Here is an 18,543-nt window from a genome sequence, read left to right on the forward strand (position 1 = left end):
TTCAACAAATGATCTATATAGAACCACACACACACACACAAGTCCACAATAGATGTCTCAGAAATACTAAAATTTAACAAAGTGATTAAGAATTTGCATTGAGAACATTCTGAATTAAAGGAACTACAGATATTACCAAAGAACAATGAGAAACTGTCCCCTTCTTTATGTGGAACTAACTGAAATTATACAGTTATAAAGCTGAACCCAGAGCATTTCTAGGCTAAAAATATCTCTTTAAAAAAAAAGCAAAAATAGGAGTCGGCCTCGGTACCTGGCGAGTGCGCGCAGACCCTGCACCGGCTGCGGAGCCGCCATGGGCCCGCCGGCAGGCGGCACGCAGCCTGAGCACCTGCCTAGAGCCAGGTGGGCGGAGCCGGACCGGGGTTCAGGGCCCGGTTTGGGGCACGGGTGGAGGTGGGCTTCCTGAGGTCCCGGGAAAAAAAATAAAAATAAATAAAAATTTTAAAAAATTTAAAAAAAGTAAAAATATAAATATGGGTATGTTTATTTACTTCAGATAACTGACTTCGAAAATGCCTTCTTTTATGAAAAAATATATTTTTCTAAAATAAGTCATTAAGGATGGTTGATTGTGACCAGAACTTGCCAACACAAGACTGGGGTAGGAAGGGGAACAAAACCTTTAGTATGCTTTTTGTCAAGAGAGCTCTATTTATGAAATAGAAGACAAAGACCTTTCCAAAGCCAGATTTAGAGATTTCTTCTAGAAAGAAGACTGATTAAACCTAGACCTGGCAATAGAAGAAAGTGAGAGCAGCCCAATTATAGGCAGTAACAGAAACCTTAGTGACTATTCTTGAGAGCATGAACACTTAACTTTACCCATAGGAGGCTCAGCAAACTCACTGACAAGCTTAGCTCTTAGGGATAAAAACCATCCCTGAGCCACATGGTCCTCTGTGTCCACTTGGTTGGTCCTATATTTAAAGATATCTTTCATGTCAACCGATCTAAGAGTTTTAGAGATGTGTGTTTCTAACCTTTAGAGTATAAATTTGGTCCCAAGATATTTTCTATAGGAAAATTTCTCTCTCTCTCTCTCTCTCTCTCTCTGTCTCTCTCTCTCAAGCCTGCTGAAAAGAAACGTAATTGCTGAGCCTAAAAATCCAATAGGCAATGGCTATAATTAAAAGGAAAACATGCTTCAGCCTCTGCAAAAGATAATTCCCCCCGGTGACATTACCAGAAATAAGAATAGCAAAAATTGGAAGGCAGTATTAACAAACAGCCCACACAGCCCCCAATGGAAGCAAACTCCATGGCATATAATAAATGTATTACTACAGTTAAACTTTAAAGCTGTTTGCACCTGATGTCAAAACAGCCAACCAGAAGGAATTGATTAGCTCATTTGACAGATTTGGGGTTTTTTTTTCCAGTTGTCAACATTTTTTTTCATACTTTGTAGCCATAGCAATGGTAAAGGCAAAGTGAGCAGACATCCAAGATCTATCTGCACGAGGAAACATGCCCTACACAGAAACAATAGCATTTTTGAGTGCAGAAGGTACGTTTAAAGTCCCTGTCATCAGCACAGTGAAATTTGTCTTTGGGGCATCTTTCTCCTTTGAGGGTCCATCCCCAATAGAGAAACATCAACTGAGCATTTCATGTAAAGACAAACAACTTGGCCTACTTTGCCCATTGAATCTCTGAGAAACAGATTATCTTTATATTTTGGGTTGTTCCATCTGGTTTTTATGACTTTAAGTTAGGGGACTGTTTGTTTTCTTCAATGAGGCCGTTTTTCTCAAAGTGTGGTCGCTGCACCTCCCACCTCAGAAGTTCCCGGGATATTGTTAAAATACAATTTCCAGGCCCCCCTGCGAGGCCCATGGAAGCCGCATCCTGAGGCAGCAGCAAGGGATGTGCCTTCCCAACATCCTTCCCTGAGACACAGAGTTCAAGCACCACAACCAGGGGGAGGAAGACGGGCTGGGAAAATGCAGTCTTTAGAAGAAAAAGTACAGAGAGGACAAAGAGTAGGAAAACAGGAACATGTCTCTTTGTGAACAGGACAAGGCCATGTAGTGCGAACAGCTAAATAATAGCAGCCCAAGGCTGATGGGAAGAATACAGAAAGCCCAGTTTAAAGGTGCTGGTCTTTTCCTTAAAGGGGGAGACAGGACTGTGAGTGAGAGATGGGGGAGAAGGAGCCAAGCGGGGGGAGAACTACACACGCTGCAGGCCCCGGAGGCTCAACCAGGAGGTTCCCTTCCAGCTCTCCCCACTTGGCAACAACACAGTGCTTCACACGCTGTTCTCGAAACACAGAAAAGGTGATAGGACTGAATGTTTGCGTCACTCCGAAATGTGTATGTTGGAACCCCGATGGGATGGATGCATTAGGAGGAGGGGCCTCTGGAAAGTGATTAGGATAGATGAGGTCAGGAGGCGGCCCTCATGGGGGGGTTAGCACCCTCCTCCTACAAGACACGGGAGCAGCTTGCTTCCCCCTCTCTGCTCCTGTTGTTTAACCCCTCAGTTAGCGGTATGCAGCCCAAACTGAGGAAGACAAAGACACGCCAGGAAGAGCCATCTCGTTAAACACAAGTTGTTGTAGGGCTTCCAGACTGTGCCAGTTCTGTGAAAACCAACAGCTAATTTGGTCGACTCACCTAACTCTTCTTGACCAAACTCCTCTCTATTGGCTTAAGAAGTTACAAGATATGAAAAACATAAGTGATTGTCTTCTCCTTTCTTACTTGAAGAAGAAATTAAACAACTTGGACAATTCAACAAGCCACAGCAATGTCTGAGTGCCCTTTCCTTGAGAAGATGAATTGTGACATTTCAACCAATAGCACATAAATTGTTTTCAAAATTCCTGTGAGAGTTCTATCGCCCAGAAGTTACCCTTTCTCCCTGCTTTGGTGTTGTTACTGGAGAATAGAAAAGATGGTGCTCATAGGGCATGCGTGGCTAGAACACCCCACAAACTGGGCTGTAGTCAACTGATATTGCCGTCCACTATTTCTGTCCCTCTGAAGTAAGAACCTGGTGAACCCACAGAATTTGGATGTTGGCTGCAGAGAAACTCTTCGGTGCCTGATGCCTGGTCCCCAAAAATTAGGGACAAAAAAAGAACAAAGAAATCTCACTGGGAAAGAGTGAAGTCATTTGGGAACTATCTGGACATGATTCAGCATCATTTTAAGTAGAGAACAAAGTACATACATACAAAAAAATTCTTAACTGCTTTCTTCTCTTGATATTTTAAAACTTCCACATCACTGTTTATTTGGGGGACTTTATTTGGGGGAGGAAAACATCAACTAAATACGCTAACAGAGAGAAAAGAATCATTCATGACTTGACCAGGCCCTAAAACATTGGCATTTACTGGATCTGTAATTTCAGATAAGACAATTAATTGCAGCGGATGATTATCAACCTAGGGGGTTAAATAAGCTGACATCTGTAAAGGTTTTCTCAGATTGCTAGCCCAAAGTAAGTATCTAATAAATGCCAGTTCTACTGTCACTGAAAAATAAAAGGAAAATAAAGCAGCCAGTTCTTTCTTTTCTTTTCATTTATTTCCTTCTATTCAGCAAACTTTTACCAGGACACAACCTGAAGGTGTCAACTTTATAATCATAGAATATGAAAGCTGAGAGGGCAATTAAGAGTTCACCTGGCCTGATATTATATTTGCCAAATGAGAAAAACTAAAGGCCACAGAATCCCCAAGAGCCAGACAGGAGGCTGGTTCTAGAAGGGGATTCCCTGGTCCTCCGGAGCAGTGTGCTTTCTTCTAGACTCACTCAACATTCTGAATTACTCTACTAGTTCCTTTCAGACGAGATCGGGCACGTTCAGGGTGGTGTGGCCGTAGACTCTACTAGTTCCTTTCAAATGATAAAACATCAAGGATGCATTAGACACTTGATAACGGAGGCACCTGGCTGGCTCAGTCGGGAGAGCATGTGACTACTGATCTCGAGGTCATGAGTTCGAGCCCCATGTTGGGAGTAGAGATTACTTAAAACTAAATACACTTAAAAAAAGACAGATGATAGCAAATCAAAGGGACTCACCTCACTCTGCATCTTCTGAGCCTCCTTTGAAGCCTGATACAATGGTGTCTCAACAAACTCAAGCATCGATTTCCCCTTATTTTTCTCATACTCTTCTTTGTACTTAACCTTCATTGAAAAAAATGTATAAAAACCACATAAAGCTCATACACCCTTCTACAAATAGAGCAAAGGAAAAGAGATATGTCTAAAATTAATCATCCTAGTTTCTTTTTTTTTTATTTAAATAGTTTATTGCCAAGTTGGTTTCCATATAACACCCAGTGCTCTTTCCCACAAGTGCCCATGACCATCACTCCTCTTTCCCTTCCCCCCTCTCTCCCTCAGCTCTCTGTTCTCAGAATTCAAAAGTCTCTCATGATTTGCCTCACTCCCTCTCCTCAACTCTTTTCCCCTCCTTTCCCCTTCCCATGGTCCCTGGTTAGGTTTCTCCTGTTAGACCTACGAGTGAAAACATATGGTATCTTTCCTTCTCTACCTAACTTATTTTGCTTAGCATGACTCCCTCTGGGTCTATCCATTTTGCTACAAATGGCCAGATTTCATTCTTTCTTATGGCCATGTAGTATTCCATTGTGTGGAATACACATCCTAGTTTCTAAAATCACATTATTCTGGCCACTTGGGTTGGTCAGTGGGTTCCCTGGGGTTAATGGCATACAAAGAAAGTAAACAGGTAATATATAAAAAATTTTAAGACACAAAAATAACTTAGAATTACTAAATAATGTACTTCTGGGACTTGGATGAAGTATTTAAATCATTGGGATATATAGATATATACAGGGTTAATATGGAAACGCTCATGGTATACACACATACATATAGAGACAGAGACAGAGAGATCCTTGTGATGCCTCAAAAGTCTATGAGTAAATGATGAACAAGGAGGAAAACATAGGTATGATTTTTGTCTTTCTGTCAAAGAGAAAACAGTGTTCTCTAGGGCCACTGAAATTTTCCATAGACACCGAGTAAAACACACACAGAGAGCTTTTATCAGATTGCTCTCGGTTTCACCCTGCGTTATTTCATAATACCATGTCATGAATTATTTTTTTCAATTACAACCAATCTCCATCTTATTTTAGTTTAGAAAATGATCGATATGTTCTATCTCCTAGTAACAGAAACCAGAATTATACGTAGCTGTCAGAGTGACTGGCTTTTTCTTAGCAATGTCCCTTTCTAAATTAAATTCACAGAAATGTTTTGATCGAGATTCATTTCCTTCAGAAATGTATTTTCATTAAAATCCTTACATGTAAATAATTTTTCATGAAATTGCTTAAGTTATATAATCACAGCAGTTTTAATGACATTTAAATACAAAAGCAGCTTTTCAATACTTAGAACTTTATGGTAGTAGGAAATGTAACAGAGTTTTAAAATTCCTGTTTGTAGGACTATTTTTGTTTCAGAGAACTAGATAGAGTGATCAATGAAAGTGAAGTGTAGTAACATACTAGGACAAAACTTTCTGGGAAAAATTAAATGAAAATAAGAATAAAAAGAAAAAAAAGCATATGTTTCCAAAACTTAAAGGAGAACTGAATTGTATATTTTTTATTTTTTTAATTAAAAAAAATTTTTTATGTTCATTTATTTTTGAGAGAAAGAAAGAGAACACAAATGGAGAAGAGGCAGAGAGAGAAGGAGACACAGCATCTGAAGCAGGTTCCAGGTTCTGAGCCGTCAGCACAGAGCCCAACATGGGGCTCAAACCCACAAAGCATGAGATCGTGACCTGAGCTGAAGCTGGACACTTAACCGACTGAGCCACCCAGGTGCCCCTAATTTTTTAAATTTGTATATTTTCAAATCAATGAACATGGGTATCAAATCATTAAGGAATTTATATTCCACAGGATACATTTAATAGACTGATGTAAAATTATATCTTAATAGATGCTGGAATGACATCTTTTGTAACTATGGAAACTCAGAATAAAAGAAATATATAGATACCAATTTTAAATTACGCATGGTAATTACGCATGATTTTTTTTTTAATTTCTTTCAAGGAATACATAGAATTTTATCGTTGAAAGAAACACTAATGTAAGTTTTAATCACACTTGTAATTTGTCTGAGAAATTATAATAAACTTCACACCTGGAAAATTAATTCTGCAGCTCAAAATGACAAATTAGTAACACTATAAAAACTGAAAATCATCATGAGATTTGATCATCATTTAAGTAATTGATATGGAAGTTTAAAATTGTGTGAAGTAGCTTTTGTTATGAAATGCTTTTCCACTGAAACAGGGTTCCAGCTTTCCCAACCCAGTAAGATAAAATAGCGTTTGAGATTTTCCAAAGCAACGTTCACTTCCTCAAGATGCACGTTCTTTTCAGCAGCTGCACCATCTCAGGGAGGTACACGACAGTGAGTAGTTAAGGGGTCCAGATCGGGGTGGGGGCAGGGGGCATGGCTCACCTGACTCTGGAGCGTGGCATTGCCTTTATGGTGCAAGTGTTCAGCAGCGTCCGCGTCAAAATGATACATTCCTTTGTTTTCCTCAAAAAGCTTTCTATACTCTTGCTAAAACAGAGAACATGAAAATAAATTCAGAATAAAAGAGACTGATTAGAGCAACTAATACTTAGGAGTGCAAACTGAAAAAAACAAGGCAACAAGAACCGCAAAACTATCAGGTCCCATTGCACTGAGTGCTCTTGTACATTCCTGACACTAGGGGAAACCCACAAGGACATATAGACCAGCTCTAAATGGCGAAAGTGAGACACCCAAGAGAAGCGGGGGACAATTAGCTGTCAACACAATGTAGAAGACACTGGGGAGTGGTAACGGAAAAGCTAGTGATGGGACTCATGTGAACGAGCAAGTTGGCAAAATAAAGGCAATTTATTCGACCCTTACCCTCAAACAGAAATGTGTTGGATAGCATCTATGAGAAGAGAAGGGAAGAAGAAATAAGAAAGGAAAGGAAAGCTGGGGGCAGGAAAGGAAAAAAGTTGTCCATGAGGGCTCAGCCATGAGGAAGACTGGCAGGGGTCATGAGGGAAATGAGACAGTGAGAACTAACTCAATTAATTTTCCTAGAAGGAGGGGCAGGAAGTGCCTGCAAGAGAAACAGAGGAGTCTGGGTAGAGTTGGACGAATTTTTAAGGTGAAGAAATTAGATTAAGACAACTATTTCGATCCACAGACAAAAAGGTGAATTTGGAAGAGATGCCAAATTTGGCAACCATGAGACTCCAAATACAACATGCTGTGATAAGACAAAATTGCTCCGTGATTTCTCTCGTTAAAGATCAAACATTTAGTTATTTTGTCTTATTTGGAAGAGACTTTTAGAGATAAAGAGTAACTCTCAAAGACTCACATCTACACAGAGTTAAGCTAAAGCTGGTTGCTCCTTAGGCAATGAGGAATTCAGGGGAAATGGCAATTTTGTGTCAGATGTAGGGAGAGGGAAGCTGCATTCCAAAGAGAGCGGGAAAGAGCTGCCAGAACAGAAGTGACTTTCAGGGCGTAGCAGGTGCTCCAAGGATCTGAGAGTGAAGCAGGAAGAGGCCCAGAGCCAGAGATGAGAAGGATGGAAGGGTGCCCACGAGAGGGGATGTCCCCTGGGGACTCAGCGACAGGTCCCCAGGAGATTAGAGTGCTAGGACATGTGCCTCCCAGCACTCTCACCAGAATCAAGGGAGGGAGTAAACCGCCCCAGGAGCTCATGACAATGTTCCCATCCTACAAGAGAATAAGCTCTAAAATCTGGCCCCTTTGCTAATTTAAATAAATAAATAAATGTTTTCAAAGGATAACAGCATAGGCAGAGACTTTATAATTCACTTAAAAGTTATTTTACAATACCTAATTAAAATAATCACAAATTGAATGTCACACGCTAGAGCATACTCTATACCAGGTATAGGTTTAAAATCCAGTAAAAGGAAAAAACAGAGGAAGACGGCAGAGAAATAGGGAGTTCCGTACCTCCCGCCTGCGTCTCTCAAAGAAGAGCTGAAGCCAAAGGACTCTGAACCACAAGAGTCTGGGAAGAAAGGAGACAGAGTCTTCCAGGAGGACAGCCTCATAGGGCTACCTCAAGGAACAAACCAAAGCACATTTGGTGGAGAGTCCAAAACATCACTACGAGTAGGGAAATAAAATAACCAAAGTCACAACAAGAGAGACCAAGGGACACTCTTAAAAGAACATTTCCTGAACAGCCAGGCCCTGGGCAGTGTATGGGCCTCCTTTAATACAATACTTGCCAGTACAGAGCACATAAGAAGCCTTTAAAACTTACAAGAGACAGAAAGCTAGCCAAAATGACAAAATGGAAGAACTCTCCTCAAAAGAAATTCCAGGAAGAAGTGACAGCTAAAGAATTGATAAAAGCCACATAATTGAACAGGAACTTAGAACAAAAGTCATAAAATTAACCGCTGGGCTTGAAAAAGGCATAGAAGACAGCAGAGATGCTATCACTGCAAACATCACGAATCTTAAAAATAGTTACGATGAATTAAAAATGCTATAAATGAGGTGCATAATAAAACGGAGGTGGCCACTGCACGGATTGAAGAGGCAGAGAGGAGAATAGGTGAATTAGAAGATACAATTATAGAAAAAGAGGAAGCCGAGAAAAAGAAAGAGAAACTGATCCAGGAGCATTCGAGAACTGAGTGATGCAATCAAATGAAAAGAATAGCCATATCATAGGAATTCCAGAAGAAGAAGAGAGAGAGAAAGGGGCTGAAGGGGTACTTGAACATATTATAGCCAAGAACTTCCCCAATCTGTGGAAGGAAACAGACATTGAAATCCAAGAGGCACAGAAAACTCCCTTTGGAAGTAACTTGAACTGATCTTCTGCAGGACATATCATAGTGAAACTGGCAAAATACAAGGATAAAGAGAGAATTCTGAAAGCAGCTGATAAAAGGGCCCTAACATACAAAGTAGACACATAAAGGTAGTAGTAGACCTATCTACTGAAACTTGTCAGCCAGAAAAGAATGGCAGGAAATCTTCAATGTGATGAACAGGAAAAATATGCAGCCAAGAATCCTCTATCCAGCAAGCCTGTCATTCAGAATAGAAGGAAAGATTAAAGTTTTCCCAAATAAAATCCAGAACTAGTAAAGCCTAGGATACTCTGCAGTGTTGGATAGAGACTGAGGGAAAGTTAATAAATACTGTCCCCAGTGGTCTGTTTTAGTGACTGGCAATTTCAGAAACTTCTATTTAAAAAACAAACAAACAAAAAAAAAAAACCCAAAACGTATTTGAACTATGGTTTGCAAAACAATTTTCAAGACTTGCTATTCCTGATATAATAGTCTCTGTTGCCTCCTAGTGGGGACAACACAGAATAACATGCAGTATATATTTTTCACTTATGCAAAAAGAGCCAGAGCTCTATTTTCCAGGAGGAAATGTTCTTTCAAAGCTTTAATTAGAACAGCCGTTCAAATTCATAAGGATAAATTTTACTCTACACACTATGTGTTTAAAAAAATTGTGATCTATACCAAAGACATTTAGAGGTCTTTAAATAACAGCAATTTATAACAAACTGACAACTAATTTTGGCAGAATGTCTGTTAATTAAGCACTTTCTTATTCAGTCTTTTGCTAAAATTAAGTTGCCTTTATAAATCAGCAAAACTCCCATTCTCTTTACATTAAAATTTAAGAGGGCAATTCTAATGTATAATAAACTTTAGCCAATGCATTATCATACAACTTTAATAAATAGACACCTCAGAGTAACGCATTTGAGTCTTAAACTTTTTCTCCCATAAAGTAATTATTCAGCCACAATTTTTCTATGGGAGAAAAAGGTTTATAATCTAGGCAAAGTTACCACCTAAATGAAGATTTAGACTTTAAAAATGGTATATTCAATAAGTATAATATATAACTTTGCTGGGTTTCTCTGCTTAAGAGGTGATAGAAACAATTTATATTAAGCTATGATTTCCTAATTTCACCATTCTTATAAATTATAAAGGTCAATATTCTTGAAAAGAAATATTGCCTAGGAATGGTATGTATTCTTCCAGTTACCAAATTTTTAAATTATCACTATGATATACTTATTGTCTAATCTACACACAAATCCTCACATCCTCAGGAAATTTAACCCAAGCATGGATGGGGAACAGTCAAGGGCAAATGGGGCTACAATGACCAAAACAGGATGGCAGGGGCGCCTGGGTGGCTCAGTCGGTTAAGCCTCCGACTTTGGCCCAGGTCATGATCTCACGTTCGTGGGTTCGAGCCCCGCATCGGGCTCTGTGCTGACAGCTCAGAGCCTGGAGCCTGCTTCCGATTCTGTGTCTCCCTCTCTCTCTGCCCCTCCCTGCTCATGCTCTCTCTGTCTCAAAATAACTGAAAAAAAAAAACATTAAAAAATCAAAACAGGATGGCAAAGAACGAACGTGAAGAAAGCCCCCGGCTTGGAGAATAGATTTGTATCAGCTTTTAGAAACATCTCTGTGAGTCATGGAGGAAAATGTGAATCTGAAAAAGCCACTCAAAGAGCACAGGAATGTGTGCGGAGAGGGACGAATGAGCACTGAGACAACAGGAAGCGTGAACAAAATGTCCTGGACCCAAGTCGAATTCTGCACCTGACAGTCCCCTATGGTTCTGTGCCTGCCCAACAGACAGGAAGGACAGACTGCTTTTCTTCTGAGGACCAGTGATAAAGTCGATTAATTAACTTAAGAGAATCTCTGCAAGTATGAATTCTTTACACGTGTAATATATTTCAAGAAGGAAGTCAGGGATAGTGGTGGAGAACAGACAACTACAAAATAATGAAGAGAATTTTCAACACATCAAAGCCAACCATAGACATTTCTAAACCGGATATGAAGCCGTATCTCATTTTTTATGTTTATTTATTTTTTTGAGAGAGAGAGAGAGAGAGAGCGAGCAAGCCAGGGAGGGGCAGGGAGAGAGAGAATCCCAAGCATGCTCTCCACTGTCAGTGCAGAGCCCAACGTGGGGCTCAAAGTCACGAACCGTGAGATCATGAACTGAGCTGAACCCGAGTCAGATGCTCAACTGACTGAGCACTGACAGCACCCCTGTATCTGACGGCACCCCTGTAACTGACGGCACCCCTGTATCTCATTCTTCAACAGTGTGGGAACCAGGTCTGGACTACAGAATTTTTTTTTTCAATCCACAACTCTGAGTGTATCTCCTGAAGACAACTATTTTCACATTCCTTGCCTATAAAACTTTTCCATCTGATCATACCTGGTCCAAAGCAGATATTCAATACACCAGGATAATTTTGAGTGACTGAGAATGTAATTATCAAAATTGGCACAGAAATAACTTGAGGCCAAATTACAGTTCATCATCACCATGGGCTATTCTGAGATGTAGGCAGTGGGGTGCAGGTGAGGCGGGGTCCTCAGCTATGAGAACCGGTGACATCAGGGTCCACACGCTAAGTGTTCAAAACAATGACCAGGAGGGGAGTTCAGATGGGAGACTACTTGGGAGCGTGCACAAATACTTTCATTAGGACATGAAAAAACCACTCTCTCCCCCTAATTGCTTTGAAGAAAACGCGGAAGCCTTCACAAGACTAAAAGCAGAGTGTCAGTGTAACGTAGGGTTTATGACAATTTTGTATGTTACTGAGACCCATTTACATACCAGACACTCTGCTCTGGCCCGCATAAAATAAAAGGTAAGCGAGGTAAGCGTGACCTTCAAGTGGCTTCAATCAGATTCGGAAGAAGGAAGACAGAAAGAACACTCGTGCAAGCACCTTGAAGTGTAGTTGTTCAACAAGGAAGTTTGCATTCAAGCGATATTAAAACGCTAGCAAGAACCCCGTGCCAAGCGACAGCTTTGGTGGGCTTTGAGCAGCAGACCACTACTTTTCAGTGCGTTAGTTATTCGGGGCGGAGTGGAGCCCAGGCACGTCTAAGGAAGCAGGCGGCTCACGAACACGGCAGGATCCTAGCTGCCATCAACAAACCCACTTACTCGGCTGAGCATTTTGCTGGCTTTCAAAGCATGGTCTAAAAACAAGTTTGGGAGATCTGAGACTGGGTCATGCATATTTTGAAAGTCTTTCTTGTACTTCACCTATGAAAATAACATGGAACATAATACCATCTAGGAGAAGAAATTATTATGGTTTTGCACGATCGCCATTATTATTTTTAACACATCGGAAATCACCACGTAGCGGTAAGTCAACAGGCGGATTTACAGGTGGCCACTAGATGGTGCTCATTTACTACTGAATGAGTTAAAAAAGTTCCAGGGTCTTCAAAATATTTTGGTAATTGCTTTTATTGTTTACACATTTAGAAAGGGCGACGTTCACAGAGCCAAGTGACTTTAATAGACATTCTGTTTTTAAAATTAAAAAAACAGTAAATTTATTCTTTAGATATTGCCATATTTTAATTGTACTCTGGAGCAATATAAGGGTTTTTGGTGCTTTTTATCCTGTTGCAATAGAGACCTTTTTTTTTTTTAACCAACCGTTCTAAAAATACAGCATTAGTAATAGTAACACTACAATGTTAATGACAAAATATTTGGGCATTTACTGTGTGCCAAACACTGCACACGTAGTATTTAACTTCCACATTAACCCCTGTGGGTAGACACTTTAAGTACCTCCATTTTACAGATGAGTAAACTGAGGCACAGAAAGATGAAGGTATAAAATTAAGAGGCAGAACAGGATTCAAATTCAAGCAACCCAATTCTAAATCTTGTGCTTTCAAGCGCAATGCTCTCAGTTCCTTTACGTACATTCCAACTCTATTTGCTTCCCATTTTTACACACACACAAAATAAAAACAAATAAGAAAAAGAAACCATTCTGATATTCCCAGTGATCCTAAAAGACCCATTTCGAGTGTGGGTATGTGAGTTAAGGAGCACGAATAAACATTTCCTACTAAACATTCAGGAAAATCAGCTGTGCCGAGTCCCAAGGCCACGGCAAGAGTTGGAAGGGCTCAGCCACCTGACAAAGCACAGTTTAACAATTCTTCATCTTAATGCTTGTAAAGGTATTAGACATCCTTCAACCATAGCAAAACGATCCATTCTGTTCCATGTTTCTGTTTTTACGCTCTGCCTAATTCTAATAAAAAAAAATTAAGGCATCTTTTCTTGTAAATTGAAACTCTATTATTTTTAAAAACCTAAAATGAAACTAAATCTGTGAAGAGATATTTCACAGCATTTGCATAATGGGCAGGAAAGACGTAAGCAGTTATAAGTGCAATTTCTTTCTTATAAACTACCATATACCAGATTACGCTTTACAGGAGCCCAATTTCCTGGGCATAATGACATGAGTTGACTATTGTCATAACCACTAACTTAAGATACAATACTCTTGGTCGGATATAATTAGCAACACTATTCTTAACTTATTAACTAATCAATAATCAGTAACCATTAATGGTAACTTACAATAATACATTTTTCTCAAGAAAGCTTCAAAAAGTATGTTTCAGTGTTTGCAAATAAAATTATTTGGGAACTACAAGATCTTGATTAAGTATTAGTAATTAGTAATTACAATACCCTCGATTAAAAAGTTACTGAAAATGACTGTCTATGAATCACACATCCTGAAGCACAAAGTAACTTACATCGCTCACCAGCGCGCTGACAAGCTGACTTTGCCTAAAAGAAGCATTTTCAAGAGGATTGTAATGATGTTTCTTATCCTTCATTTCATTATCAAATTTTTCTTTGTATTTAATCTGCCATAAAAGAAGAAAACAGGATAAACAGCACATTTATCTTTGAGCTTTCAAAATGAAACATTTGATTTTTAATTAGATCAGACATAAACTACCTTAAAAACAAATGGTGGCAAAGTTTAAATTCCTGGCATTTTTTTCTCCTATAAAGCTTAATTAGGCATAAAAAATTTTTTATGGAAAAACAACCTCTACTTGAACACTGATCATAAATGCAATTAGGCATGAACTCAAATCCTGTTAACAAGAATTATACACTAAAATCTCAGGATTTTTAAATGTCAGTTTCCATTTCTGCATTCTTATTACCTATGATCAATTAGAAATTGAGACCACAAATGAATGAAAGTCTATAACATTTAGAAAATGTATCCCGAGCCTTAGAATTTGAATATGAATCTTCCTGAGGGAATTTTTCCAAATACGGGACATGGTTTGGACTATGATTTTTCTCATGGCTTCTCAGTTGTTCAAATATTCATTTTTAGAAATTACATTTTCTGAAATGTCCTGGGTCTACTTGATGTCAACTTTTTACTCCTCTGTTTTAGCCCCATAGTTATATTTAGCAGCAAACTATCTCTAATACTTACTCTGTATTATTTTTCTCCTTTTTAGAGTAGTCGATCACTTTCTCTATGAATAGAGAAATATGTGAAGGAAAGTTATGATAACTATCTGAAATATAGATACAAGTCCTTTACCAAAAACAAAAACCAAAAAACTAGTTATTGGAATCTCACACTCGCTTTGATTCCTGTATCCAGGAAAAGGAGGCACAGACTTCAAAAGCAGAGAAGTCAGCTGTTTTGTTCTCTTACAATAATTTTATAATACTACAACTCTCACAATATTATGTGTTCTGACGACATTCTCTTAATGCATTTTTACTCATACATCTTAAAGCCCTAGCTCGAAGAAATTTTTTCTAATATTTTAAAAGTTTATTTATTATTTATTTATTTTAAGTGAGAGAATGAGAGAGAGAGAGAAAGAGAGAGAGAGAGCACACACACACGCACGCACAAGCAGAGGAGGGGCAGAGAGAGAGGGCGAGAGAGAATCACAAGCAGGCTCTGCAGTGTCACTGACGAGCCCCATGAGGGACTCTGTTTCAGGAACTGTGAGATCATGAGCTGAGTCGAAATCAAGAGTCAGATGCTCAACCCACTGAGCCACCCAGGGGCCCCTCGAAGTAATTTTTATTAAGAAGCAAATTGGGTCTGGTTCACATTATCTATTTTAATGGAGTAGATCCTGGGCGATGTCTTCCTCAAGGACACAGCTCTGGTATGGGAAACAGTTACTGAAAATCTTGGTGAGAATACATTTGAAAAAGATTCCAGGATGTTATACAGGAAATATTTTTTGTTGTGCCTCTATTTGCTAATAATAACTTTCCGATAGTCACACTGCCTTATAAATTCCAGCAAAACCTGATTTATTCTAATTAATTAGACTAAGTAATAACCTATAAAACAAGAAAAACTATGATTTTATAAGAAATATATATATATATTTTTTTATGTCTTGAAATCAGGGACTATATCACCAATGAAATACATTTAGATCTCCTTCGCTATTTTCCACAGTCATGGGCACCACAGCAGAAGTGTCCCCTAACAGATCCCCCCCACCCCCAAACTCCACTCCCTTCGCACCTCTCCATCCCCCCTCCAGGGCTTTTCACCATATTTTCATCAGTGCCATCATCTCTCTAGGTTTTTAGTGCCTAAAGGACATTTACTTGACAATGGAGGAGACTGTTAACCGTCTTCCACTTGAATGGCACTCCTGACTCGGCCAGGTTCACCAACACTTTCCCCCTGATGGAACAAAAATTGTAACTGATGGCCTTGGTGCCCTGCACGGTCTCAGCTGGCAGCCATTTATCCCATCAAGCAACCCATCAATGCAATCCTGGCTTGCATCAAGTTTTCCTTCAATTATTCAGATTCTCCATCCCCGGGCACCATGAATATCTTAGCTATGTATTAGCTAAGCGACAAAAAATAGGTTCTATCCTCTCTGAGAAGAGAGAGCCTGTCCCACTGTCTGCATGCAACGTGGAGGGGGTGAAAATCGGAAATTAACCCGACGCATGCTCGCCTTCCATGTATTCTTCCCGTGCGAAGGCGTAGTTCTGAAAAGCACTAAGCAATCCACATTGTGATGACTCCTCTTTACTCACTGCATTGAGCCTGTGTTGAGTTCCTGCCACGAGGTTGGAGGAGTTCCCACCTGAGGTTGGGAGTGTGACCCACACACACTCTGTCAAGCCTGGAGTCGCTAATCTTCCCAGAAGCAGATCTGTCTGAACCATAGTTGCTTAAAAGTGGTTTAAAAGTACATCCCTGCACCTCCATTCCCGTTAGGTATGTTATAAACTTGCCAAGAGCCAAATCGAGTTTGTCCCTAACCCCATTTATGCTAGCTGTGCTTATCATAATCATATAATTTAATATTGCAAACACTGATATAATATAATATATATTTGCATGTATGGATGCATATGTATGTTTATACACCTGTGCTCACTAAGTCCCTGTCCTTGACTGAGGCCCTGGGGACATGCGATAAAAATTGAACTTGAGCCCATCCAGGTGTCGCTGCGGATCGTCAAGCGCAGAGACAAATTCTGGGATGCTGAGTTGGCTGCAACAACAGAGGGCAATGAGGCCGCAGAGCCACATTTTGTGGGAGACCTTCTTCAGGTCTTAGGAACTGAGGGTACTTAAGGTATGAAGAGAGTGTGCTTAGTGAGGGAAAGGGGGGAAGGGGTGAGGAAGGGCATGCTCACAGAGTGTGCCCCAGAGGGAACAGCATGTGGAAGGCCAGAGAAGAGCCCACACAGCATGATCAAGGAATGTAAGGACACAAGGGTGGTCGGAGGATGGAGATTACAGGAGAGACTGGAGAGCGGGAGGGACCAGGTTCCACAGAGCCCTGGGGCTGTCATGGATCTTGGTCTTCATCCTAAGGCCAATATGAAGTCCTTCTAAGCATGTTTGGGACTCGGGAAGATTTGCTATTGGAAGGATTTCTTTCCTTTTTTTATTTCTTTTCATGTTTTATTTATTTTTGAGAGAGAGACAGCATGAGCAGGGGAGGGTCAGAGAGAGAGGGAGACACAGAATCTGAAGCAGGCTCCAGGCTCTGAGCTAGCTGTCAGCACAGAGCCTGATGCGGGGCTCAAACCCATGAACCGCGAGATTATGACCTGAGCCGAAGCCGGACGCTCAACCGACGGGGCCACCCTGGCGCCCCGCTACTGGAAGGCTTCCTGACCCCAGTCTTGATAGAGTGCACCTTGGTTTCCACTTCCAGCCTCAGGAAGGAACTCATCCTACCTTATGGTAGGAACTCAACACAGCTTCAGTGTAATGAGTAGAGGAGAAAGGAGTCATTGCAATGTGAATCGATCATTGCTTTTCAGAAATAAACTTTCCCTTGGAAAGGACAAACGCCAGGTTTAATGGCAGGTGAGAATGTGTCAGGTTAATTTCCAAGTTTGACTCCCTCCATGTGGCCTCTGTCCCTCATGTAACTGTGCTGGTGTGCAGAGAGTCAGATGGCTTCTCTGTGCTCAGAGAGGATATAACCAGTATTTGCCATGTAGTTAACACTAGATTAGACTATTTTCTAATTTGGGACATATTTAAGTTATCTGTGTATGTCTGTTTTCCCATTAGTGAGCAAGGAACAAGTGTTTACTAATTTCTCATCCCTAGGGCTAGCATAATGGATTGGAATGGTTTGGTATTTATATATGTTTATTAAAGAAATATATAAATTAAGGATGAAAATGATGAGCAAAGACTCTCTTTTATGACTCATATGACTCAAACCTTGAGACATGAGTTAGAGATTACAGGATCTCTAATACCTCTCTAACTCTCCAAGTACACATGCACATACATACGTGTGCACACACACCACAGTCACTGTTCAATTGATTGGACCTATACCCCATTAAAAAGATAAAGAATGTAAAAGGAGGGGCGCCTGGATGGCTCAGTCGGTTAAGCGTCTGGCTTCGGCTTAGGTCATGATCACGCAGTTGGTGGGTTCGAGCCCCACGTCAGGCTCTGTGCTGACAGCTAGCTCAGAGCCTGGAGCCTGTCTTCATATTCTGTGTCTCCCTTTCTCTCTGACTCTCCCCTACTCACACTCTCTCTCTCTCTCTCTCTCTCTCTCTCTCTCAAAAATAAATAAAACATTAAAAAAAGAATGTAAAAGGAATGCAAAACAATAAATATAAAAATATTCTATTGAACCTGTATTTTATTGCACAGTTCCTGTTCCTGCTGGACTTTTATTCATTCATTCATTCATTCATTCATTCATTCCAGAAATATTTATGTAATGGCTACTCTGTGTCAGTTACTGGGCTGAAGAGGGCCATACTGAAGAGACTGAGGGATTAGTTGGTAACTGTGCTCAAATATTTCAAAAAAATTAAAAAATAGGATTTGTTTTAAAACAGAAGGTGAACTTAGTATCAATGAGTAGAAGTTTTAGACAACAAGGTTTTCGCGGATTATAATGGAAAAAAGTTACATTTAGGCTAATGCCTGTAGGATGTGCAGAAATTATTCAGATGACCATTAGGAACTTTTTTCTGAAAGCTCCCTCTGATCTCCCAGATTGCTGATATATTTTTGAAACCTCACACCTTTACCCAGTCACACAGATCCCACCTTGCTGTCATTTTCTGCAACACTGTCTGCGCCGTGGGT

General features: G+C 40.1%; 1 protein-coding gene across 9 annotated transcripts in view; it reads right to left on the reverse strand.

Annotated features, from left to right (window-relative positions):
- NEBL (nebulette) overlaps positions 1–18,543 on the reverse strand; it is a 355,587-nt gene that overhangs the window by 63,078 nt on the left and 273,966 nt on the right. For 7 of the 9 annotated variants that reach the window (XM_029953719.1, XM_029953721.1, XM_029953724.1 and 4 more), the window contains 4 exons: positions 13,691–13,804; positions 12,054–12,155; positions 6,504–6,608; positions 4,062–4,169 (listed from right to left, as the gene is read on the reverse strand). The exons of 1 other annotated variant lie outside the window; for it this stretch is intronic. In XM_029953719.1, coding sequence (XP_029809579.1) covers positions 4,062–4,169; positions 6,504–6,608; positions 12,054–12,155; positions 13,691–13,804 — 429 coding nt within the window. The remainder of the gene's footprint in view (positions 1–4,061; positions 4,170–6,503; positions 6,609–12,053; positions 12,156–13,690; positions 13,805–18,543) is intronic. One more of the 9 variants, XM_029953722.1, reaches the window with a different exon arrangement.

This window comes from Suricata suricatta, chromosome 10 (assembly GCF_006229205.1).
Source record: "Suricata suricatta isolate VVHF042 chromosome 10, meerkat_22Aug2017_6uvM2_HiC, whole genome shotgun sequence".
Classification (NCBI taxonomy): Eukaryota; Metazoa; Chordata; class Mammalia; order Carnivora; family Herpestidae; genus Suricata; species Suricata suricatta.